The 26,034-nt window shown below is 42.4% G+C and overlaps 1 protein-coding gene across 2 annotated transcripts in view; it reads right to left on the bottom strand.

The window, feature by feature from the left end:
• The window catches only part of dnah9 (dynein, axonemal, heavy chain 9), a 366,284-nt gene that overhangs the window by 70,807 nt on the left and 269,443 nt on the right, over nucleotides 1-26,034 (bottom strand). For both annotated transcript variants that reach the window (XM_072914095.1, XM_072914096.1), the window contains 2 exons: nucleotides 25,408-25,556; nucleotides 17,246-17,373 (listed from right to left, as the gene is read on the bottom strand). In XM_072914095.1, the coding sequence (XP_072770196.1) occupies nucleotides 17,246-17,373; nucleotides 25,408-25,556 (277 nt within the window). The remainder of the gene's footprint in view (nucleotides 1-17,245; nucleotides 17,374-25,407; nucleotides 25,557-26,034) is intronic.

The raw sequence follows: 26,034 nt of genomic DNA, 5'->3' as shown, positions 1-26,034 counted from the left end.
GAACGAGTGACTCACTTAATATTCCAGGGACAACCAAAAGCTTTCTTGTTCTTCCAAAGAATAGTCCCGGTAAGAGATTGTGGAAGACTACTTCTGTCAAATTCCCACTTGTCTTTTTTTTTCCTTATCTGCACATCTTTCTGCTACTGCCTGCAAAAGCTTTAGTCATAAATGTGCAAACATGCTGGCTAGTTTAAGCCACTTGATTCCCACCGGCTGGCATGTGTGGGATATTCAGCTCCAATCTGCAGGACTGATTGCCTCTCCATCGCCCTCTTGCCCCATTCCCACGAGGCTGCTTTCAAAGCTTTTGCCTCAGTGTCTCTCAAGCCCATCTCAGCAGGACCGAGCGCTTTGCAGTATAATTACCCAAATGGTGAAGGACCCAGCGCTGCCCTGAAGGACTTGCATCTGACAGCAGGTGAGGAAATGTGGGGAGGGTGTGCACTTGGATGAGTAGGGAATGGAGATAAAGAATTTAAATCATAACACATTGTGAAATAAAAGAGTGGGAAGATTAATGCTTGAACAAAGAGAGTCTAATAGCGGCTACAACAACTGGTAAATTAGGTGAGAGAATATGTGACTCCCTGTGTTTTACTTTGCCTGCCAGTGCTATTGAAGGCTCTCAGCAGGCAGACAGCTAGCTGATGATAAAGCGAGTGGGAGGTTTGATGCCAAGGGGACAATCCCTTTTTAGTCTATCAATCTTTATTCTGATGAAAAGGTAATTAAACAACCTTAGCTATCCTTGATCGGTTTGTAAATGGTAAATGGGTTATACAAACCCCGTTTCCATATGAGTTGGGAAATTGTGTTAGATGTAAATGTAAACGGAATACAATGATTTGCAAATCATTTTCAACCCATATTCAGTTGAATATGCTACAAAGACAACATATTTGACGTTCAAACTGATAAACATTTTTTTTTTTGCAAATAATCATTAACTTTGGAATTTGATGCCAGCAACACGTGACCAAGAAGTTGGGACAGGTGGCAATAAATACTGATAAAGTTGAGGAATGCTCATCAAACACTTATTTGGAACATCCCACAGGTGAACAGGCAAATTGGGAACAGGTGGGTGCCATGATTGGGTATAAAAGTAGATTCCATGAAATGCTCAGTCATTCACAAACAAGGATGGGGCGAGGGTCACCACTTTGTCAACAAATGCGTGAGCAAATTGTTGAACAGTTTAAGAAAAACCTTTCTCAACCAGCTATTGCAAGGAATTTAGGGATTTCACCATCTACGGTCCATAATATCATCAAAGGGTTCAGAGAATCTGGAGGAATCACTGCATGTAAGCAGCTAAGCCCGTGACCTTCGATCCCTCAGACTGCACTGCATCAACAAGCGACATCAGTGTGTAAAGGATATCACCATGTGGGCTCAGGAACACTTCAGAAACCCACTGTTAGTAACTACAGTTGGTCACTACCTCTGTAAGTGCAAAATAAACTCTACTATGCAAGACGAAAACCGTTTATCAACAACACCCAGAAACGCCGTCGGCATCGCTGGGCCTGAGCTCATCTAAGATGGACTGATACAAAGTGGAAAAGTGTTCTGTGGTCTGACGAGTCCATATTTCAAATTGTTTTGGAAACTGTGGTCATCGTGTCCTCCAGACCAAAGAGGAAAAGAACCATCCGGATTGTTATAGGTGCAAAGTTGAAAAGCCAGCATGTGTGATTGTATTGGGGTGTATTAGTGCCCAAGACATGGGTAACTTACACATCTGTGAAGGCACCATTAATGCTGAAAGGTACATACAGGTTTTGGAGCAACATATGTTGCCATCCAAGCAACGTTACCATGGACGCCCCTGCTTATTTCAGCAAGACAATGCCAAGCCACGTGTTACATCAACGTGGCTTCATAGTAAAAGAGTGCGGGTACTAGACTGGCCTGCCTGTAGTCCAGACCTGCCTCCCATTGAAAATGTGTGGCCATTATGAAGCCTAAAATACCACAACGGAGACCCCCGGACTGTTGAACAAATTAAGCTGTACATCAAGCAAGGATGGGAAAGAATTCCACCTGAGAAGCTTAAAAAATGTGTCTCCTCAGTTCCCAAACGTTTACTGAGTGTTGTTAAAAGGAAAGGCCATGTAACACAGTGGTGAACATGCCCTTTCCCAACTACTTTGGCACGTGTTGCAGCGATGAAATTCTAAATTAATTGTTATTTGCAAAAAAAAAATAAAGTTTATGAGTTTGAACATCAAATATGTTGTCTTTGTAGTGCATTCAATTGAATATGGGTTGAAAAGGATTTGCAAATCATTGGATTCCGTTTATATTTACATCTAACACAATTTCCCAACTCATATGGAAACGGGGTTTGTACTTGTATAGCGCTTTTCTACCTTCAAGGTACTCAAAGCGCTTTGACACTATTTCCATATTCACCCATTCACACACACATTCACACACTGATGGTGGGAGCTGCCATGCAAGGCGCTAACCACGACCCATCAGGAGCAAGGGTGAAGTGGCTTGCTCAAGGACACAACGGACGTGACTAGGTTGGTAGAAGCTGACGATCGAACCAGGAACCCTCATGTTGCTGGCACCGCCACTCTCCGAACCGCGCCACACCGTCCCGGTGGTTCCTGTCTTTACATTTCAACTTTAAATGCAAGAAAATAGCCTTTCCCTCCAGATAAGAAGGAACAGACAACATGGGTGAAGATTGTTTTAAATTGAATGCCATGGTCCTTACAATGAGGCAGGGGTATCGGAGCCTTGGGGACATTTATGGCCCGAAAAATCTTTTTTTGTAGGCCAGCGGCAGATTCTACAATACAATTTATCAAAACAACAGCAAAAATGAAAAAATAGGCATAATATTTTCTTGTCTTTTTGCTTATTCCATCAGGGGTGCTGAGTGATTTGGCTAAGTTTACATGCCCTTCGGCAGCTCGGTGGAACAGGGGTTAGTGCATCTGCCTCACAATACGAAGGTCCTGAGTTCAATCCCGGGCTCGGGATCTTTCTGTGTGGAGTTTGCATGTTCTCCCCGTGACTGCATGGGTTCCCTCCGGGTACTCTGGCTTCCTCCCACCTCCAAAGACATGCACCTGGGGATAGGTTGATTGGCAACACTAAATGGTCCCTAGTGTGTGAATGTGAGTGTGAATGTTGTCTGTCTATGTTATGTTATGTTATGTTATTTTCATTTATTATGCGCCCCCCAACCAACTGTTACATCAGCCCGAGGTGCAGCCTGAGTGGAGAAACAAAAAAACAGAAACAGAGACTGAGACACACAAAGGAATCTAAACTAAACATTTAAGACTCACAATGAACACATAAATCAAAAGTCATCTGCGGTAAAAAGGTGAGTTTTAAGCTGTGCTCTAAAAGAGTCCAGAGTGGTGGCGGACTAAATATTCAGGGGGAGCTTATTCCATAACCTAGGTGCCATCACTGAGAAAGCACGGTCTCCCTTTGTCACCAGGTTTGACCGTGGGACCTTCAGAGTCATCTGGTTGTCCGATCTAAGGCAACAACCAAGCCTGGAGCTGGTGGGTTGGTCCAGGAGATCTTTAATGTAAGCTGGGGCGAGACCATTGAGCGCTATCTATCTGTGTTGGCCCTGTGATGAGGTGGAGACTTGTCCATGGTGTACACCGCCTTCCGCCCGAATGCAGCTAACATAGGCTCCAGCACTCCCCGAGACTCCGAAAGGGACAAGCGGTAGAAATGGATGGATGGATACATGCCCTTCTCGACGCGATCTTGTCCGCACTGGATAGTCTCCAATGACTGGGTGTTAGAACCCTGACTGGGTATAAAATCCACACCATCTGCACAAAATGCAGTAAGCAGCATGTAGCGCTACAACACCAGGGCAGCTAAAAGGCGTAAGAGAACAAGACAACGTTGAACAATAACGATGGAACCTGTTAATGTTGACTGTCCACATGACTGAAAGCGAAACTAGCCTTTGCTCGCACTTTACTTTGGACTTATGCCAGAGCATTAGGAGAATGGGTTATCATAAATTATTCTGAAACTAAAAAAAATATTTTATCTCAATGTGTGCATAGTTTTATTCTTATTCTTGTGTTTTCATTTGATATTTTACTACTTTATCTAACAGCTGCTGCGGTAATTTTGTTGTGTGTCTTAACTGCAATGACACTGAAGCTTTCGTGTGCATATCTTTCCTCCAGTAACTAACAATCCTGAAAAAAAAAAAAAAAGAATAATGGGTGCATTTTGTTAGTTGCTGTGGCAGGTTCCACTTTATTACTACAATGGTTTTATGTTCAAGCTTACTTTGCACTAAACAGAAAGGCACTATGTGCACATTTTAATGTTGTGTAGATAGACAGTAGTTATGTTGTTTTAAGTTGATGACGTTAACAATATACTATAACATGTGGGGCGGTATAGCTCGGTTGGTAGACCGGCAACTTGAGGGTTACATGTTCGATCCCCACTTCCGCCATCCTAGTCACTGCCGTTGTGTCCTGGGGCAAGACACTTTCCCCACCTGCTCCCAGTGCCAACCACACTGGTTTAAATGTAACTTAGATATTGGGTTTCACTATGTAAAAAGCGCTTTGAGTCACGAGAGAAAAGCGCTATATAAAAAATATAATTCAATATATAATTCAATTAACATATCGACATGAACTGACCCTGTTATAGTAGAAATGAATAGTACACTTATGAGTAATAAGAAGTAACAGTAGACCTAGAATTGATGAGTTGGTTGACATTGTCGACGGGTTGTTGATATAATTTGGGATCGACTCAAGTGACTTTCACTGTAACTGTTAGAAAGGTTCCCAAACTCTTGTGCTACCTTAAGAGACTATTATGAGCCGTCCACCTTAAGAGACTATTATGAGCCGTCCACCTTAAGAGCGCAAGGCATTGTGGGCGCGCCCATTCATTCTACCCACAACAGAGCACAGAGCGGTGAATGCACGTCATTTACATTTGCTGCTTGTATATATACAGTATATATAAAACGTGTAATATTGTACAGCACTGCGGTGCCGGTGCGTCACTGACGAATGTAAGTTCATTATATAGTTAAGCATTCTAATGTACACGTTTAATTGCCTGTTTGACTTCTCTGCATTTGTTTGTTTCCGACGCCAGTTGAAAGTAATCTATTACTTACGTCGAAGTTGTTTGGCGCGCAGCGTGCCTTGTTTACAGCGTCTAGACAATGTATTTCATGTACCAGTTCTTTATCTCTTTAAAGAGAGCATTTGCGGACACTTATGCCTTTGTACATGTAAACAAGCACCTTATCCTGGCAGGTCACAAGCACCACGTTTATGTGCCTTCTGTAGCGTGCAGTGACACCTTGTGGTCTAGTTAAGACATTTAAGTTCAGTTAAATGTTGGGATGATGTTATTTGAGTGTTTGGTTTGATGCTATCCTGTAGTGTGTATGGCAGGGCCTACTGTTATTTACTGGTGAAGCTAATGTGTACTAAATGCAAATTATTACCGATATATGCTATATTGTGTATCCATGATATATTATTGCATTAAGGTCATATGTACTATTACTACGTAGGCTATGGTATTCTATACTAATTGGTTATGATGTTCTAATCTGTTTACTGCAGAACCACCAATACTTGCCAGTGTTGTACCATTCAGCCAATCAATGTAACCTGCCATACCTGTCAACCTGCCTACTAAACAAGTAAACTGCCCTATGCCAAACGAACTGTCCTGTCCATTGAGTCCTGACCGACACCCCGGGGGCGAATGAGACTACCTTTATAGAACCATACAGTCCTTTATAACTCTCCACAACATTGTGGTCCTTCGAGCCGGATAGCTTCAGTTACCCCTGGACAGTATGGACTTCGAAGGATTAGGAGCACGGCCTAGGCGTCAGACACGCCCACCAATCCGCTTTGATGATTACCAGCTCAGCAACATCAGGCAAAGACACAGGCATGGGCAGGAAGAAGAATGGTTATCCCATGAGAAGGAAAGTACAGCCAATGCAACCCCCCCATACTCTACCCCTGCTCCCTACTCCCATCAGCTTAGGCGAGATGCTGCTTGTCATGAAGAGGACCCGTACGAACCAGAGTGGCAGAGGTACAGGTCAGACACCCAGCTAGCCCACCTACAGCATGCAGAGAAAGAGACCAGGGAGGAGATGACCCTAGAACCAAACCCCCTCCATCATTCACCTCAGGAACTCTCTCTAAGAGATGAAGTCAGTCAAATACTGAGAGAAAGCGCCATGCTACAGCAGTCACAGCTGACCGTGCAAGCGGATGTGGCTGCATTAGGTCAAGTTCATAATGAAATTAGAAGACTGACTAACACAGTAATCAACCTTCAGCAAGGTACACCACGACCCGCCAGTCAACTCAAACCCCAGTCTGTATATACCGAGGATAAGGAGGATTGGCCTGAACCCCCTCCACCATGGCCAAACACAGCGGCTCTGGAACGTCCGGCAGGTCAACCAGTCCTGGACCGACTAGATCAGATGATGGTCGAGCTACAGCTGATAAGGAGCCAGACCTTGTCAGCTAGCCACCGCAAGGTATCACCAGCGAAGGTTGGCAATAAACCACAGTACCTTCAAACCCGACAGCTAAGCAGCGAGCCTTGTCCCCCCTACATGGCTCACACCTACACCAGTCCTACACGCTCTCCAGAGGAACCTACCTACATGGCACGCTATCCACCGCAACAGTTGCCACACCACTCCCAGCGTGCTGTTCAGCGCCCACACCAGAGACCTGCGTACCACACCACTACATCAACAATGCGGCAGCACCAACCACCGGCTCAGGCTCCTCCCACCAGGTCTATGCCCCACGTTGCAGAATATGCATCACAGCAGCTGCTGAATCAGTACCAGCCACACTATGCACAAGTACAGTATCTCCCTCGTGTAACTCCATCCTATGCAACCACTTATACGTCTAGCCAGCCTGGGTACATGCCAGTGGCCACACAAGCAGCCCCGTGGATGCAGAGACAGGACCAGCAAACCCCTGCGCCACCATGCTATGAATCAGCAGCTGCATCTGCTGAACAGACCTACAGAGGCCCACGCCCGACCATACCAAACTTCAGTCACTACGACACATGTGAGTTTGCCCGTTTGAAAATAGCTCTGGAGAACCTCCTGCCTACAGAAGGGACTGAAATGTTCAAGTACCAGATTCTGGTAGACCATCTGAGGCTTGAAGAGGCAAAATTGATAGCAGATTCCTATCTCAACTCCCCCACTCCCTACACTGACACCATGTCAGCCCTCAATGAAAAATTCGGCCAGCCCCACCAGATAGCCCTCAGGAAGATAGCCAGTGTGCTAGACTCACCTGATGTTCGCCGTGGAGACACCGCAGCCTTTGGGCGGTTTGCCCTCCATGTTCAGTCCTTGGTCGGACTACTTAAGTCTTTGGGCACTGACGGTGAAGCAGAGCTTCGCTGTGGCTCTCACGTGGTGAGACTGTTAAGCAAACTACCCGCAGAGCAACGGGCAGACTTCCGTCGAACCACCTTTAACAACCCCGGAACTGTTCCCACCCTGTGCGATCTAGCCCAGTGGCTCCAGCATGAATCCTGGTGTCAGGATTTCGATGGACAGACACTCATAAGAGCAAAGGAAAACCAAGTGTCCCGGTACGAGGGTCGCCAGGGACGGCGACCTGTCACCGTCCTCCATGGATCAAAGGACTCGGAAGAAAATGATGGACCTACTAGAGCCTCAGAGGGAAAGAAGGGGAGAGCTAAGCCCTATTGCCCTTTCTGCGAGAGCGATGAACACTTCCTCAGCCAGTGTACAGAAGTCACAAAGCTAAACAAAGAAACTCTCACTGAGTGGATAAAGGCCAACAAAAGGTGCTGGCGCTGTGCACGGCCTCACCAAGCCGCTCAGTGTGACTTAAAGAAGCCCTGTGGCCTATGCCAAGGGAAACATCTGCAGGTCCTTCACGACGTAAATGATCGACCACCAAGACCGACAAGCAAGGAGGAGAGCTGCCTGGTGAGCGCCGCCACTGAGGTTCTGTACGTTGACCGTCCTTCAGTCCACAATAGGGTCTTACTGAAGGTCGTCAGAGTGCTTCTTCGTCACGGGAATCGCACTATAACCACCTATGCCATCTTGGATGATGGGTCCGAAAGGACCATGCTCCTGCCAGCAGCTGCCCGAGAACTTGGCCTACAAGGCACACCTGAGGACCTGCCCCTGAGAACCATCAGACAGGAGGTCCAGACCCTCCGTGGCTCTGCTGTATCCTTCCACATCTCTCCTGCTGCTGAGCCAAAGACCAGCTTCATAGTCTCCAGAGCCTTCACTTCAGGTCGCCTCGGCCTAGGCGAACAGTCATACCCGATGGACCGACTCCAGAAGAGGTACACCCACCTGGTCGGTTTACCAATTAAGCCCTTCCACAGTGCCAGACCCCTAGTACTCATCGGCTCCGACCACCCACACCTGATCACCGCTATCGAGCCAATCCGACTGGGCCTGTCAGGTGGGCCTGCTGCAGTCCGGACCAGGCTAGGCTGGACCCTTCAGGGCCCAGCAAGATTCTCCCAGCACCCCCTACACTCACAGCAGTGCCTAGTGACATCAGTTCACCCTCCAGCTTCAGAACTATTCAAGCACGTCGAAAGGCTTTGGCAGCTCGACACTCTTCCATATAAAAGTGAGAAGATTGTAACCAGGTCGAGACAAGACCGAGCAGCAGTAGCCCTGCTAGAAGATAAGACCACCCGCGTGGAGGTAGCAGGAGTCTTACGCTATGCCACCCCACTGCTGCGCAGGCGAGACATGCCTCTCCTTCACGCCCCCAAAGAAGCCGTCATGCCGAATCTGCGGAGCACAGAACGGCGGCTAGCTAAAGACTCAGAACGTGCCAAGGCTTACAGCGCAGAGATCCAGAAGCTGGTGGATGCAGGCTCTGTCACTAAGTTAACCCCCGAAGAAGTCAACCAAGACGGAGAAGAGTGGTACATTCCTCACCACATGGTGAGTCACAACAACAAGAACATAATCGTCTTCAATTGCTCCTATCAGTACAGGGGCCAGAGTCTGAACGATTCCCTACTGCCAGGACCCACCCTTGGAGCATCACTCCTGGGAGTTCTACTGCGCTTCCGGGAACATGCAGTCGCCTTAAGCGCAGACATTAAAGGGATGTTCCATCAAGTTCGTCTCCTTCCTGAAGACCGTCCCCTCTTGCGGTTCGTGTGGCGCGACTTGACCAGAGATGAAACCCCAGCAGTGTTCGAGTGGCAAGTTCTACCATTTGGCACAACCTGTAGTCCATGCTGCGCCACGTTTGCTCTACAGCTCCATGTAGCCAACCATAGCCAGCCGGGAGATGATGTGAGCCTCTCTATAGAGAGGTCCTTCTATGTTGACAATCTCCTACAGAGTCTGCCCAAACCTGAGGATGCCAGAGAGTTGGTGGACAGACTTCGGGGACTCCTTGCAGCTGGTGGGTTGATCTACGCCAGTGGGCTAGCAACGTGCCAAACGTCGTGGGACACCTACCCAAAGAAGCCAGGTCCGACACCCTCGAGCTCTGGCTCGCACAAGATCCAACAGACTCTCCTGAATCCACTCTGGGACACAGCTGGCACTGTCAAACCGACACCATGGGCTACAAGCATAGACCCATAGAGTACGGAGTCCCAACAATGCGGAACATCTACAGGGTTTTGGCCAGTCAGTATGACCCCTTAGGGTTTATCTTACCATACATCACCCGAGCCAAGATGCTGGTCAGACGCCTCTGAGAGAAAAACAGAGACTGGGATGATCCTCTCCTGCCCCAAGACCTCTTACAAGCGTGGAAGGACGGGGAGAAAGAACTACAATTTCTATCTCGTCACCTTGCCACGAGCGTATATACCAGTCGAAGCGGATGAGTCAAGCGTCACCCGTCAAGTCCATGTGTTCTGTGATGCATCGGAACAGACTTATGGCTCGGTGGCGTATCTGAGAACGATGGACTGCCGAGGCCAAGTCCATCTGTCCTTCCTACTCGTCAGGTCCAGAGTTGCTCCCAAGCGACTACTCTCCATACCCAGACTGGAGCTGTGTGCAGCGGTCACAGGAGCTCAACTGGCTAAACTCCTAGAGAAAGAGCTCACGCTGAAGATCGATCAGACTATCCTGTGGACAGACTCTACAACAGTGCTGGCATGGCTGCAGTCAGAGTCCTGTCGCTTCAAGATTTTTGTTGGTACCAGAGTGGCCGAAATACAGGACCTCACCAGTCCCGCCACCTGGCGATACATAGATTCAGCGAGGAACCCAGCTGACGACATCACCAGGGGCAAGACTCTACAGGACCTGACCATGCCGAACAGGTGGAGCCAGGGCCCCCCCTTCCTCCTTCAGCCTCCAGCTGAGTGGCCTGTCAAGCCCAACGTCGAACAGGAAGGCGATGCCTCCAAGCTACGACAGTCTACTTTCTGCGGTATCACCTTAACAACACCTAGTACGCCAGACGCAGAGGTGAAACAGTATGATACCTGGAAGGAGCTGCTAGTAGCTACAGTGCAGGAGTTACATGGGGCGGCAGGTAGTTACACTGCCGAAGACTATCGCAATGCTGAGACCCTCATATTAAAACAGGCGCAGTGCGAGAGCTTCCCAGAGGAGTTGCGGCTCTTGAAAGCAGGAAAGCCCGTACCATCCGTCAGCAGACTGCTCACCCTGTCACCGGAGATGAATGAAGAGGAAGGACTAATCCGTGTCGGTGGCAGACTACGACGTGCCGTAGACATCGAGCAGACAACGCTGCACCCTATTGTGTTAGACCCTGGGCACCCCTCTACCAAACTCCTCATCCAAGATTTCGACAGTCGCTTGCACCATCCCGGGCCAGAGAGGGTGTTTGCTGAGATGCGGCGCTCATTCTGGATCCTGCGCGGCCGTGAAGCGATTCGCCGTTACCAACACACCTGCACAGACTGTCGACGTTGGAAAGCCAGACCTTCTGTTCCAAAGATGGCAGATCTACCGCCCGCCCGCCTGCGGTTCTTCAAGCCCGCCTTCTTCTCGACGGGGATGGACTGTTTCGGGCCGTTTCAAGTCAAAGTAGGAAGGCGTACTGAGAAGAGGTGGTGTATAATTTTCAAGTGTCTCACCACCAGGGGTGTGCACTTAGACCTTCTGACCACCATCGATGCAGACTCCTTCTTGATGGCTCTCAGGCGATGTATCGCTCGTCGAGGAACACCAGCCGAGCTGCTCTGCGACTGTGGGACCAACTTCAAAGGAGGAGAAAGAGAACTGAGGGAGGCATTCTCTGCCCTGTCACCAGACCTGCAGCAGCAACTCGCCAAGCAGAAAATTGACTTCCACTTCAACCCCCCTGCAGCACCTCACTTTGGAGGAGCATGGGAAAGGGAAATCCGCTCCGTAAAGACCGCCTTGTACACCACAGTGGGAACTCAGTCAGTCTCAGAAGAAGTGCTGCGGACCGTGCTACTGGAGGTAGAGGGGATTCTTAACTCAAAGCCATTGGGGTACGTCTCCTCCAGCATCACAGATCTCGATCCTGTGACCCCCAATAGTTTGTTGATGGGGCGGCCAGACGGGTCCTTGCCCCAGATCGTATACCCAGAGACTGAGTCGATGGAGGCATTCACAGGTGCTGGCAGATCGCTTCTGGTCCAGTTTCTTGAGAAATTATCTGCCAAGCCTCCAGACTCGTCAGAAATGGCACTCTACGCCAGCTGACCTCGCAGAAGGCTCAGTAGTGATGTTGGTGGATCCCCAGCTTCCACGGGCCTTGTGGCCCATCGGTCATGTCACTAAGGTCCACCCTAGTAATGACGGCCACATCCGTTCAGCGGACGTAAGGATCAGAGACCGTGAATACACCAGACCAGTTGCCAGGCTGGTTGTCCTGCCAGCCCTCCCACCCGACAAGGAAGAGAGCAGCTCTACTGCCACCATCGCCCCTTTGTGAGACACTAATAACCTTGTCACCTTTCTATGGAGCGAATGTACACCGTACATTCGGGGGCGGCTGTTAGAAAGGTTCCCAAACTCTTGTGCTACCTTAAGAGACTATTATGAGCCGTCCACCTTAAGAGACTATTATGAGCCGTCCACCTTAAGAGCGCAAGGCATTGTGGGCGCGCCCATTCATTCTACCCACAACAGAGCACAGAGCAGTGAATGCACCTCATTTACATTTGCTGCTTGTATATATACAGTATATATAAAACGTGTAATATTGTACAGCACTGCGGTGCCGGTGCGTCACTGACGAATGTAAGTTAATTATATAGTTAAGCATTCTAATGTACACGTTTAATTGCCTGTTTGACTTCTCTGCATTTGTTTGTTTCCGACGCCAGTTGAAAGTAATCTATTACTTACGTCGAAGTTGTTTGGCGCGCAGCGTGCCTTGTTTACAGCGTCTAGACAATGTATTTCATGTACCAGTTCTTTATCTCTTTAAAGAGAGCATTTGCGGACACTTATGCCTTTGTACATGTAAACAAGCACCTATCCTGGCAGGTCACAAGCACCACGTTTATGTGCCTTCTGTAGCGTGCAGTGACACCTTGTGGTCTAGTTAAGACATTTAAGTTCAGTTAAATGTTGGGATGATGTTATTTGAGTGTTTGGTTTGATGCTATCCTGTAGTGTGTATGGCAGGGCCTACTGTTATTTACTGGTGAAGCTAATGTGTACTAAATGCCAATTATTACCGATATATGCTATATTGTGTATCCATGATATATTATTGCATTAAGGTCATATGTACTATTACTACGTAGGCTATGGTATTCTATACTAATTGGTTATGATGTTCTAATCTGTTTACTGCAGAACCACCAATACTTGCCAGTGTTGTACCATTCAGCCAATCAATGTAACCTGCCATACCTGTCAACCTGCCTACTAAACAAGTAAACTGCCCTATGCCAAACGAACTGTCCTGTCCATTGTGTCCTGACCGACACCCCGGGGGCGAATGAGACTACCTTTATAGAACCATACAGTCCTTTATAACTCTCCACAACAGTAACAATAATAAGAATAATACATTTTGTCATCACACCTATTACATATATTTAAATATATGCACTGCAAAAACATTTTTCCAATCACACGTTCTAACCTCGAAAACGTTCCTATTGAAAATCTGTATTCATTACTTAGTCCGCCTTCAATTAAAAATGATCATGGTAATCAGCGAAGGTTGAATTCAACAAACAAGAAAAGTAAAGTTGCCTCGATTCAACCTTTGCTAGATGTACTGTAACATAAAAATGATGGAAACGGAAATCAAAATAATAGACCAATGGAGGGTTCCTTAAGCCAATTCAAAATTAGACACAGTAGTGTGTGTGGCTTCCATGTGCAGAAGCAGTTTTGGTTTTATAGGGGTTGTCTTGATAATTGTCTCAAATTTCCCCCTGTTGTCGTTCCATTTGCACAACAGCAGGTGAAATTGACTGACAATCAGTGTTGGCTCCTAAATGGACAGCTTGATATCACAGTAATGAAAATTGTTTTTTTTTTGTACCTTTAACAGATTATATAACTTCTTATAAAATTGCTATTGACACACACACACACACACACACACACACACACACACACACACACACACACACACACACACACACATTCTTGTATTTGTTACCTTCTTGAGGCCTGATGCCTACTTCTTTGGGACCACTCTTTCTAGATGTATAAAGATTTGTATTTACAACATTAATAATATATACATACTATGCAAATATATAAAAGTTAAGCTTTTAGTTAATTCCATCCATCCATTTTCTACCGCTTATTCCCTTTTGGGGTCGCGGGGGGCGCTGGAGCCTATCTCAGCTACAATCGGGCGGAAGGCGGGGTACACCCTGGACAAGTCGCCACCTCATCGCTTTTAGTTAATTATTTTTCATTTTTGTATGTAATTGTTTTTTAATCTTCACTATTTACTTGAACTTAGTACAGTATGTCTCTATATAAAAAAATGTTTTTATTTTTTTTATTAACTTGGCCAAAGGGGGCGCATTTCAATTTCTTACACACACTTGTTATGACATATATTGGCCAGAGGTGAGCACTTACAATTTTTACACACACTTGTTGTTTCATATGTTGACCGTAGGGGGAGCACTTTTAAAACCGACACAGTAAATTTGAAAAAAATCCCTCCTTTTTGGGACCACCCTAATTTTGATAGATTTCACCACCAGGGGTGCAAATGAGACATTCCCTATTAGATGCGATGGTTTTCCGTATTAGGACCATGATTTTGGTCCTAACTTGTTCACCGGTCCTCATATGGAAGGTATACTTTTCCTTGATGATATCTCAAGAACAGCAGAAACATGCGCACACACACACACGCACACACACACACACACACACACACACACACACACACACACACACACACACACACACACACACACACACACACAAAAGGAAAGAAAATATGGCCCCAGCATCCTCATATTCTTATTTTTCAGCTCAAGATGGAACATGTTTGTGATAAGGGGATTCCTGTAGAGCAGGGGTGCTCATTACGTCGATCGCGAGCTACCGGTCGATCTCGGTGGGTGTGTCAGTCGATCACCAGCCTGGCATTAAAAAAAGAGTCCTAAAAATGAGCGATCATAAATCTTCACTATGACGTCACTTTCGTCACTTGATTGACATTCACAGCACCCGAGGGTCTTCTGAGATGACGCTGGCTGCTGCCAGCTCATTAAAATTACGACAGGAAGGCGAGAAACACTTTATTTCAACAGACTCTGGCGCCGTAACTGTCGTCAAAACTCCAAAGACCGACTGCACAGTTGCACAATAAAAGTGCTGCTTCATCCTGCCTGCACTAACAAAATAAGAGTCTCAGAAAGCTGGCGTGCACAAGCTAGCAAGCTACGGAGTTTGCCGACAATGTATTTCTTGTAAAGTGTATACAAAGGAGTATGGAAGCTGGACAAATAAGATGGCAAAAAACCAACCATTTTCATGTGGTATTGGACAGAAAGGAGGACTTTTTTTCTCCTCCATTCGAAAATGCGGACGTTATCATCACCACTGTCTGATTCCTATCAATGCAAGTCATCAGAATCAGGTAATACACCAACTTATATTCTTGTCTTCATGAAAGAAAGGAATCTATATGTTTTAAACATGCTTGTATTATCATTAAACACCTTTAACTTATTAACAATATTAACTATATGTGTTAAACCTGCTTTTATTATCTTTAAACACCTTTAACTTATTAACAATATTAACTATATGTGTTAAACATGCTTGTATTATCATTAAACACCTTTAACTTGTTAACAATATTAACTATATGTGTTAAACATGTTTGTATTATATTTAAACACCTTTAACTTGTTAACAATATTAACTATATGTGCTAAACATGCTTGTATTGTCTTTAAACACCTTTAACTTATTACCAATATTAACTATAAGTGTTAAACATGCTTGTATTATCTTTAAACACCTTTAACTTGTTAACAACATTAACTATATGTGTTAAACATTCTTGTATTATCATTAAACACCTTTAATTTATTAACAATATTAACTATATGTGTCAAACATGCTTGTATTATATTTAACCACATTTAACTTGTTAACAATATTAACTATATGTGTTAAACATGCTTGCATTATCTTTAAACAACTTTAACTTATAAACAATATTAACTATATGTGTTAAACATGCTTGTATTATCATTAAACACATTTAACTTGTTAACAATATTAACTATATGTATTAAACATACTTGTATTTTCATTAAACACCTTTAATTTATTAACAATATTAACTATATGTGTTAAACATGCTTGTATTATCATTAAACACCTTTAACTTGTTAACAAAAACATATATTTCATAAATAAGTAAATATAAATTATATATATGAATGAGGTAGATCCCCACGACTTGGTCAATTGAAAAGTAGCTCGCCTGCAGAAAAAGTGTGAGCACCCCTGCTGTAGAGATTAACAATACGTTTACAAGTGACAGTGAATGTCATGACTTGGTCTTGGGTGTGTGCTTTTCCAGGATGCAACGGAAAGTTGGTATGGGCGAGACTCGAATGAAGGTACATGATTTATTTAAAGACTATAAATACAAAAAAAAGGATCAAACAAAAAGCGCGCACAGTGGCGGAGAATAAACTATGAAACCAAAAGACTATAGCAAAAAAGTACAAATGAAAAGCACGCACAGTGGCGGAGAACAAACTATGAAAAACAAAAAGACTATAAACATGGAACAAAAACTTACTTGGCTTGGACAAAAATAGTTGCATGAAGAATGGACATGGAAAGAATGGACAGAGCATAAATGTGGTGGAGAGGTCGTCAGAACGACAAACTGAAAAGAATGAACTTAAATACTATGGACATGATTAGTGAAAGCAGGTGCGTGACTCAAAACGTGAAACAGGTGCGTGACGTGACAGGTGAAAACTAATGGGTTGCTATGGTGACAATCAAGAGTGCACAATGAGTCCAAACGTGGAACAGGTGAAACTAATGGGATAATCATGGAAACAAGACAAGGGAGTGAAAAGACAGAAACTAAAGAGTCCTATAACTAAACAAAACATGACTTAAAACAAAACATGATTACACAGACATGACAGTGAATCACATTTTGCATCATGGTTTTGATGGTTTGCAACTTGGTGGCTATAGTTTTTGATATTTTAAGATTAGGTTAGATGGGGATGTTCAAAGAGATTCCCATTGAATTTGATCATAAATCGATGACATTGGGGGAAATCCACAATACAACGATGCTAGCCAATTGCAAAACAAAACCAGTAAGTCCACACTTGAACTAGAATCCATGCCTGATTATGCAGACTTCCGTGAATCAGCTAATTTTATGATGATGGAAAAAAATGAATAAATGAAATACTAGTACTAGATTCACCTACAGAGCATGTAAGAAGACATACAATAACTTTCTCTTCCTTTGCCCATGACTCAGCTCTCCATCAGATGTCACTGGCACAAGCAAAATAGCTTTTGCACATAATTGCAAAAACAAACAAACAGGAAGTTGCCCACATACATGAAAACAACACCTCCTACCTAGGCTTTTGCTAGGAAATAAATTTTCCTTGGGCGGGTGAGCTCATTTGAAGCTAAATTGTTCATTTTTGAAGTAATGTATTCAGAGTACAAAACCTGTGTTTTCTCCTGTGTGTGTGTGTGTGTTGTGTGGATATGCGTGTACTATACCTGCAATATGACCCAATGGCCACTCTTAACCGCCAAGTCAAGGGCTTGTTCAGCTACAACCTCTTGACCTTGGCCCAGTGACACGTTGTGGAAGTTGTTATTGTTAAATGTAAAACCAAGCTTCTTTCCTGGAAAAAAAACACAAAGCATTGCAAATATAAATGGTCAATACATTTGTTTTGAACATGCTTACAAAGTTGAGGTAAATAATTAATAATTTATAGTCAATTTATCAAAGATGCTTTTTTTTCACATTTTCCAGGTTTTACATGAAGAAATTCCAAATTGTCATCTGAGGGTTTGGCTTATTTCAGGCAGCACCTGGGGTCATACTGTATGTTCACAATCACACACAGTAAAACAGTGCCCATATAAAAAGAAAAGACAATATTTTCTTTGGTAAATATTTTATTTCATCTGATCTGATCTGATCTATGCCTGTCAATAAAAGTGAAACACATTTTGGACATCTTCTATTTGACCCGTCATTATTGTACCATTTTTCTTTATTTTATTTGTATTACTGTTTACTGCATTGATGCCTATGTCTGTTAAAGGGGAACTGCACTTTTGGGAGGGAATTTTGCCCATTATTCAGAATCCTTATGTAAGACAAGAACACATATATTTTTCTTATTTTTACGCTTTCTAATTCGTAATATACGTAAAGTATGAAGTGGCTAACAATGCAGCTCATGGGTGTACTCTATTGTGCCCATTAAAGCCCTCTAAAAAACATCCAAAAACCGCCAACGATACTCCATTTACATCACGTGACCTGAATAATGACCAAGTATTAGCAATATTGTTATTATAAGCAATAACGCTGAGGAACTACTTTTAGCGTCGCCATGATCACAGAGAGGTAAAAAGCTTATGCAGCTATATCGACATACTGACCCGGTGAGCTGCTGCATCGCCTCTGAGTTGGTGAAAGTTAATTCTAGAATATGAATAATGGATCTCACTTGTAAAGTAAGACGTTGTGGCCATAAACTGACAAGTTGCTGAACTTGGATATTCAACTTAAAATGATCCTGTTTTTTGTACCAGCATGAGGAGTACGATTATTTCTTCATCTAAACAGGAAGATATGAACATCACATCAGTCTGCATAGAGCAGCACGGTGGGAGAGGAGTTAGTGCATCTGCCTCACAATACGAAGGTCCGGGGTTCAATCCTGCGCTCCTGATCTTTCTGTGTGGAGTTTGCATGTTCTCCCCGTGACTGCGTGGGTTCCCTCCGGGTACTCCAGCTTCCTCCCACCCCCAAAGACATGCACCAGGGGATAGGTTGATTGGTAACACTAAATTGGCCCTAGTGTGTAAATGTGAGTGTGAATGTTGTCTGTCTATCTGTGTTGGCCCTGTGATTAGGTGGCGACTTGTCCCGCCTACCGCCCAAATACAGCCGAGATAGGCTCCAGCGACCCCCCACGACCCCAAAAGGGACAAGCGGTAGAAAATGGATGGATATATCAGTCTGCATACAACTAATAGCAGAAATTGTACAGTAAGTGATTGTTTTATTATGTTCGTAGTTCTTGTATAGCACTTAGCAATAGTGCTACTGGCTGGATCTACTTATCACACAGCTTTGAAAAGTTGTAGCTTGTCCTCATTATATTCAGGCTCAAAAATATAATGTTCTAGATCAGTGGTTCTCAACCTTTTTTCAGTGATGTACCCCCTGTGAATTTGTTTTTAATTCAAGTACCCCCTAATCAGAGCAAAGCATTTTTGGTTGAAAAAGAGATAAAGAAATAAAATACAGCACTATGTCATCAGTTCCTGATTTATTAAATTGTATAACAGTGCAAAATATGGCTCATTTGTAGTGGTCTTTCTTGAACTATTTGGAAAAAAAGATAGGTTTTTATTTATATTTATAAAGGATTTTTGAATTGTTGCTATTTTTAGAATATTAAAAAAAAATCTCACGTACCCCTTGGCATACCTTCAAGTACCCCCAGGGGTACGCGTACCCCCATTTGAGAACCACTGTTCTAGATCACCATTTGTCCCAAAGTAGTTGCCATTGTCTCTCATGAAGTCTGCCATGATTAGTAGAAAAACAGCGAACAAAATTCCATCCAACCATCCATTTTCTTCGGATAAGCGGAAAAAGATGGATGAATGGATGGAATTTTGTTTTTCTTCAAGAACTTCATGAGAGACAGTCTGCCATGAGTAGTAGTAATAGTAGTGGTAGTATTAAGTAAATACAATAAAATAGTAGTCGTAATAGTAGTAGTAGTATTAATAAAATAAAATAAAATGATATTGGTAGTAGTAGTAATTCTTTGAATTCTATTGAACTCCTTGAAATAAATAAGCCGCTGTATGCTTAACATGATCCAAATACGTAAATATTAAATATTATTATGAATGTGCCTGTTACTACATTACATATATACTTACAGCGTGTATATAAAACATTGATAGAGATTTTTGGATGTTTTTTTGAGCACTTTATAGGCAGAATAGAGCAAATCCTATTACCTCCAATGCTAGCTGACTTTTGCTAGAGTTTATTTACGTGTTAGAATGCATAAAAAAAAAAATACATATGTGTTCTTGTCTCACATAGGGATTGTGAATGATAGACAAAATTCCAAAAAAGTGCAGTTTCCCTTTAAGTGTGTTTTAATGTAGTGATGTCACCCGGCCACTATCACAGACTACCAAAGGTATATTCTCCAAGCTGCTTCTCCGTAAAACACACCAGCAGCAGTTTCTACATATCATGGATGAATGTCCGCTGTTTACAAATTATTTTATAATTATCATTAAAAGTTATAATTTGCTTTTATGGACTCCTTCTGCTCCAGTGGGTGTAGTGTTAAAGTGCTATTCTCATACTGCTTTGCCAAGTTGGCTACACGCACACCTAGGCATTGTTTTACGATTATTTATTTCTTTAATTTATTGTATAGCATCTGCTTCTTCTTCTTAGCGGTGTCCTTCACACTCAGAGATCCCAATTTGAGAAAACAATCTTTTGTCTGTTTAGCTATCCATCTGCTGCTAGCAAATGAGACATACACTAAACGTATCATGGATTGGTCAGAACATATGTCAGCTGTCTGCCATCTTGCGGTAGTCATTTATCAAGACTGTAGAAGTGATGCCGTATCACTGTTTGGTTTTGTAAAAAATGATTGTGTGCAATAGGGTTGTAGGGATGACACTTGTAAGAAACATAGTTTATTTGTCGCCATGGAGGCGAGGATTGGTGACTTAGAAGTAGCTAAAACACTGCCGACTGCAGGGTGGCACTTCAGTTTGTATAGCATCAACACCATCGTTCTTCTGTCTCCACTCTGTGTCTGCTTTTAAGTGCTTTGTGCGTGTGCTTTGACTGGCATGCACCTCTGCTCGTATTACAAGCAATGTAACGACGGCACGCCGTCATGTCCATATAAAAAAAAAAAAAGGTACGGGTATTTTCAGAGGGCAGCACGGTGGAACAGGGGTTAGTGAATGTGCCTTACAATACGAAGGTCCTGAGTAGTCCTTAGTTCAATCCCGGGCTTGGGATCTTTCTGTGTGGAGTTTGCATGTCCTCCCCGTGACTGCGTGGGTTCCCTCCGGGTACTCCGGCTTCCTCCCACCTCCAAAGACATGCACCTGGGGATAGGTTGATTGGCAACACTAAATGGGCCCTAGTGTGTGAATGTGAGTGTGAATGTTGTCTGTTTATCTGTGTTGACCCTGCGATGAGGTGGCGACTTGTCCAGGGTGTACCCCGCCTTCTGCCCGTATGCAGCTGGGATAGGCTCCAGCACCCCCCGCAACCCCGAAAGGGACAAGCGGTAGAAAATGGATGGATGAATGGATGGGTATTTTCAGAGGCAGTATAGTAGCTATTTCAAATCATTAGTAAAATACAACCCTTGTGTGGGATCACTTTTCACAGATATAGTTTTTGTTGTGTTTAGCTCATTTAACATTAGCTTGGGAGGTATTGCAGCTGGTATTGTGAAATCAAGACTGATTTTGTGCATTGCGGATATTGAGTTGTTTGTTGTCGGCCTTGGTTCAACTACTGCATTTGTTAGTTGCTGATGGAAAATATATGCATTGACTTTAAAAAAAAAAAAAAAAGTTTTTTTTTTTATTTCATTCATTTAAAGTCAAACCAAAACAATCAAACTAACATTTAGAATAAATAATTAACAAAAAGGAGCAGAAAGAAGTAAAACTTATATCTGTCCCCATTCATAAAGTTCCAACATTTGTTGTTCAACTCAGAAGACTAGCTTATATATATATATATATATATATATATATATATATATATATATATATATATATATATATATATATATATATATATATATATATATATATATATACCGTATATATGTGTGTATGTATAACAATTCATAACATACAACAAAATAACCAAACATTAAAACAATAATCTAGTCCAAGTCTTATCTTTTCATCATCATGATTTTTACATTTGTTTTGAATACAGTCAGAGATGTATTTCACTGTCAGCATTGTTCCATAAAAACTAGCACTTTTGATTGAAATACTTCTTCGTAAATCGTGGTTCTGAAAAACAACCTTTTAAAGCAAACATTAAAATCATCACTATGTTCACTTTTAGTGGAAGTTACCACCACTGTGTTAAGAATGACACCAGCCTTACAGTGAAACTGAGCTTCCAATCTAACGCTCAGTAAGACATTAAAACCTTTAATTTAAGCGGAAAGGAAATAGCTTCTTACCTGTGCTGTCCCATTGAGATTTACAAACACAATTAGTTTTGTGTCATTAAAACCTCAACCAACAACCAGACAGATAGCGAGGTTCTTTTCTCAGGAATATTAGCCTCCTATGGAGCCCAAAATCATTTAATCAATGGTAGTATATTTTAAACGTAACATCAATGACTAAACCCAGCAGCTGTAATAAAACCTTTTCCTTGTGGCTGTAGTTCAGTGACTGTTACGACCACTCTTCTCTCTTGGCAGAGGTGTTATGATAACTTCCAGCTTTAAAAGACCAAGCGTCAGGCTGCTGATATCCAATTATAGTGCCTCTTACACACAATTCCAGGAGAAATGCTTATCATATTAGAAAAGGATTTAATGAAGGTTCAATGTCTGTTTCATTTTGAGCTGAATCAACCTGATTTGGATTTGTTTCATCTACATTGGCTTTTGTGAGTCAAACAGAACAAAGGAGTCAAATGAACCAGAAATGTGGCTCAGTTACTCATGTTTTTTCACTATTCCCTAATGGTCTTCTTAAAATCTATAATAGGGGTTTGATATACAAATATTCCAAAATCACATTTTCCAGGATAGAACTTTCAGAACAGTAAAGAAGCATATTGATTTCCCCTTCTGGACACTTTACAAGTGTGTGTCACATCGTACAACTACTGTACTTGCTAAACAAATACAGTCCAGTCCAGTCTTTGGCTAGTCATGGCTATTGAAAATACCAAGGAGAAACCACAGCCTAAAAAACCTCTTCCATCATTAGTCACCTGTTTACAAACAACTGGCCTTCCCAGTAAAATATGTACTGAGACAAAGACAAGTGGTTAAGAGCAACACAATGTGCTGTCATTTTTCAATGTCGATGGGGAACAGCCCGAGAATCCTAACATTTTTTCTGTATGTCGACCACAGTGGAACATGGTTGGACACCCTGGTTGTATGCCACGATGTATTATTCATATTTGTTGTATGTTGTTTTCAGTGGTGGGCAAGCTACTTGGAAAATGTAGTAAGCTAAGCTACAAGTTACTCTCGATTAAATTTAGCTAAGCTACAGGGAAAGCTATCTCCGGAGAATTGTAGCAAGATACACGGCAAAAGTAGCTTGCTACATCAGTTATATTTAACATAATTTATATCTATAGGTCCACATGTATAACATCAATGCTAATGTAACTGAGAGTGTACAAATGGACCAATGAGGATCCATTACTGTTAACTATCTGTCATTTAGCTACACCCTAAAACTACCTCTATGGGTCCCCACATCCCACTGTATGTATTTATTTAGTTTGCCTTTTCTTTGGCCCACCCCTATAATGTTATTAATTTTCTTTATTTACAGTAAAAAAAAAAAAAAACAGCATCTATCTATATCAGTGGTTCTCAAATGGGGGTACGCGTACCACTGGAGGTACTTGAAGGTATGCCAAGGGGTACGTGAGATTTTTTTTAAATATTCTAAAAATAGCAACAATTCAAAAATCCTTTATAAATATATTTATTGAATAATACTTCAACAAAATATGAATTTAAGTTCATAAACTCAGTGAAGCACAAGCTCAGGTTTCTCACTAAAATGTCTGTCAAAAAGAACTGTGAAAAGAAATGCAACAATGCAATATTCAGTGTTGACAGCTAGATTTTTTGTGGACATGTTCCATAAATATTGATGTTAAAGATTTCTTTTTTTGTGAAGAAATGTTTAGAATTAAGTTCATGAATCCAAATGGATCTCTATTACAATCCCCAAAGAGGGCACTTTAAGTTGATGATTACTTCTATGTGTAGAAATCTTTATTTATAATTGAATCCCTTGTTTTTATTTTTCAACAAGTTTTTAGTTATTTTTATATCTTTTTTTCCAAATAGTTCAAGAAAGACCACTACAAATGAGCAATATTTTGCACTGTTATACAATTTATTAAATCAGAAACTGATGACATAGTGCTTCTTTATCTCCTTTTTTCAACCAAAAATGCTTTGCTCTGATTAGGGGGTACTTGAATTAAAAAAAATGTTCACAGGCGGTACATCACTGAAAAAAGGTTGAGAACCACTGATCTATATCATGACAAAAAACAATGACTTGTGTCTTGTTTGGGAACAGTTGGTTATGGTTATGTGCAAGTAAAACTTTTCATGAACTCAATCACCAAAAATGATTCCCGGGCGCGGCACCGCTGCTGCCCACTGCTCCCCTCACCTCCCAGGGGGTGAACAAGGGGATGGGTCGAATGCAGAGGACAAATTTCACCACACCTAGTGTGTGTGTGACAATCATTGGTACTTTAACTTTAACTTTAATTTACCTTAATCTGTGATCTTAAATATGTGTTCAATGTATTAGATGAAGAGAGCAGTTTTGATTTTGGTTTACAGAGTGAACAACTAAAAACTAAGGTTTTCTCTAAACGCATACATTTGTCCAAATATGGCCAAGGACATGCAAGGTTTCCTGGATGTTGTCTTCATTACTAAAGGAAACATCTAATCTGTGGGAGAGAATCCCTCTGCCATTTTTAACTGTTTTTTTTGTTTTGTTTTAAATGTCAGCTTGAACGTCCCTCTGTCTCTGACTCCCTCGTTGTCATGTGACTGTTATGATTTTGCTTCCTAGTTTTGAACTCTTGTCCTTCACGCTACAATATTTCATTAACAAAACGCGGTAGTGATACTCTGACGCAAACATTTGTGTTTAAAAACACGGATTTCCGCATTTTCACAGACATTTCACATGCCTGCTTACTGGATCCAAAATGTACCCAAATATGACCTTAAAACTGAGCTATCTAACAAACCGTGATTATGGTGTACTGTTGTACCCCGAATTGTGTAGTAACCCACATTCTCCTGAAAACTTATTTTTAGCCCAGTCCTTGCAATGTAGTTTTACTATTTCCACAGAGCTGGAGTCAATATCTAGATTACATTATTTGGCAGTCAATTCCAGACGGCGCTGGTTTCCAAGGTGCCCTGTTTCATGTCATTACAAAAGCTCAGACTTTTCACATGGTGCCAACAACAGCAATGAAATGCATTCACATTATTCAGGAGGGGAGGTAACTCTGAAACCAATGGCATTCACTTTTTGCTGCCTCTAATTAAGCAGCGGTGATCTCAGAAATATGTGACCTTTAGTTCAAATCCCTTCAAGCTACCCTGAGTGTGATGGCAGTAATGGCTTCTATCACAGAAAAGACACAGAGCTGGAATGATGGTCTCTCTCACTAGTGATATTATGTTGCAAACAGAGTAGGAAGTATTGTGCTTGACTCCAATAGTCCCTTTGACAAAAATCTCACGTTCCCCTAACGTGAAGAAATGACAGCTGCGCTCACTGTATGTAAGCTTTGATAAATGCCTGCATGCTGCCAGGCAAATGGTACAGCTTATTAAAGATAAAACAGGCGAAAGCATTACCGTGTTTCTCTACATCCTTCAAAGGATCGACTCCAGGAGAGAGGATGAAGAACATGGGCGTTGCTGGACCTGACTCTTCAAAGGACGCAGCAAAGTCCAGAGATCTGCCAATCACGTACTTGGCCCCCAGTTTCTCCTCCGCAAAGTCTCTGAAGGGAGAATGAGACTCTTATCTGCAGCATTTTTTGCTACATTTGAAAGACAAGTTGGGTAACTCAGAAGTGTCAAAGAGTCTTCTAAGTTGGGATGGACAGCGACTTAAAGGCACACAGCAACATGAACACTCGTCATAACTGGACTGTCACATTTCTGGAGAAATGAATTCAAACATTACCATTTGTGTACTGCACTTTAAAACAATCTAACATGTAAACTCCAAATATGAATTTTTTAGCATTACAACTTAATAGGAGTGTAACGGTAGGACATTCAAAATCAGATATTCGGGATGAAACAATCTGCTAATTTTGTCATTTTACCTCAAAAATTTGAACTTTTATGGTAAAGAGAGATAGAAAATGTTAAAAATGCAAAAAAAAAAAAAAACATTAAATGAAGGTTATTAATTAATTTGTACTAATTAAAATGTTTTCCATCGTCCACCGTCAAACAAAAACGTATTCAGAC

This window comes from Nerophis lumbriciformis, linkage group LG11 (genome assembly GCF_033978685.3).
Source record: "Nerophis lumbriciformis linkage group LG11, RoL_Nlum_v2.1, whole genome shotgun sequence".
Classification (NCBI taxonomy): Eukaryota; Metazoa; Chordata; class Actinopteri; order Syngnathiformes; family Syngnathidae; genus Nerophis; species Nerophis lumbriciformis.
Note: the sequence above shows the minus strand (reverse complement) of the source record. Positions and strands in the feature narration are given on the sequence as shown.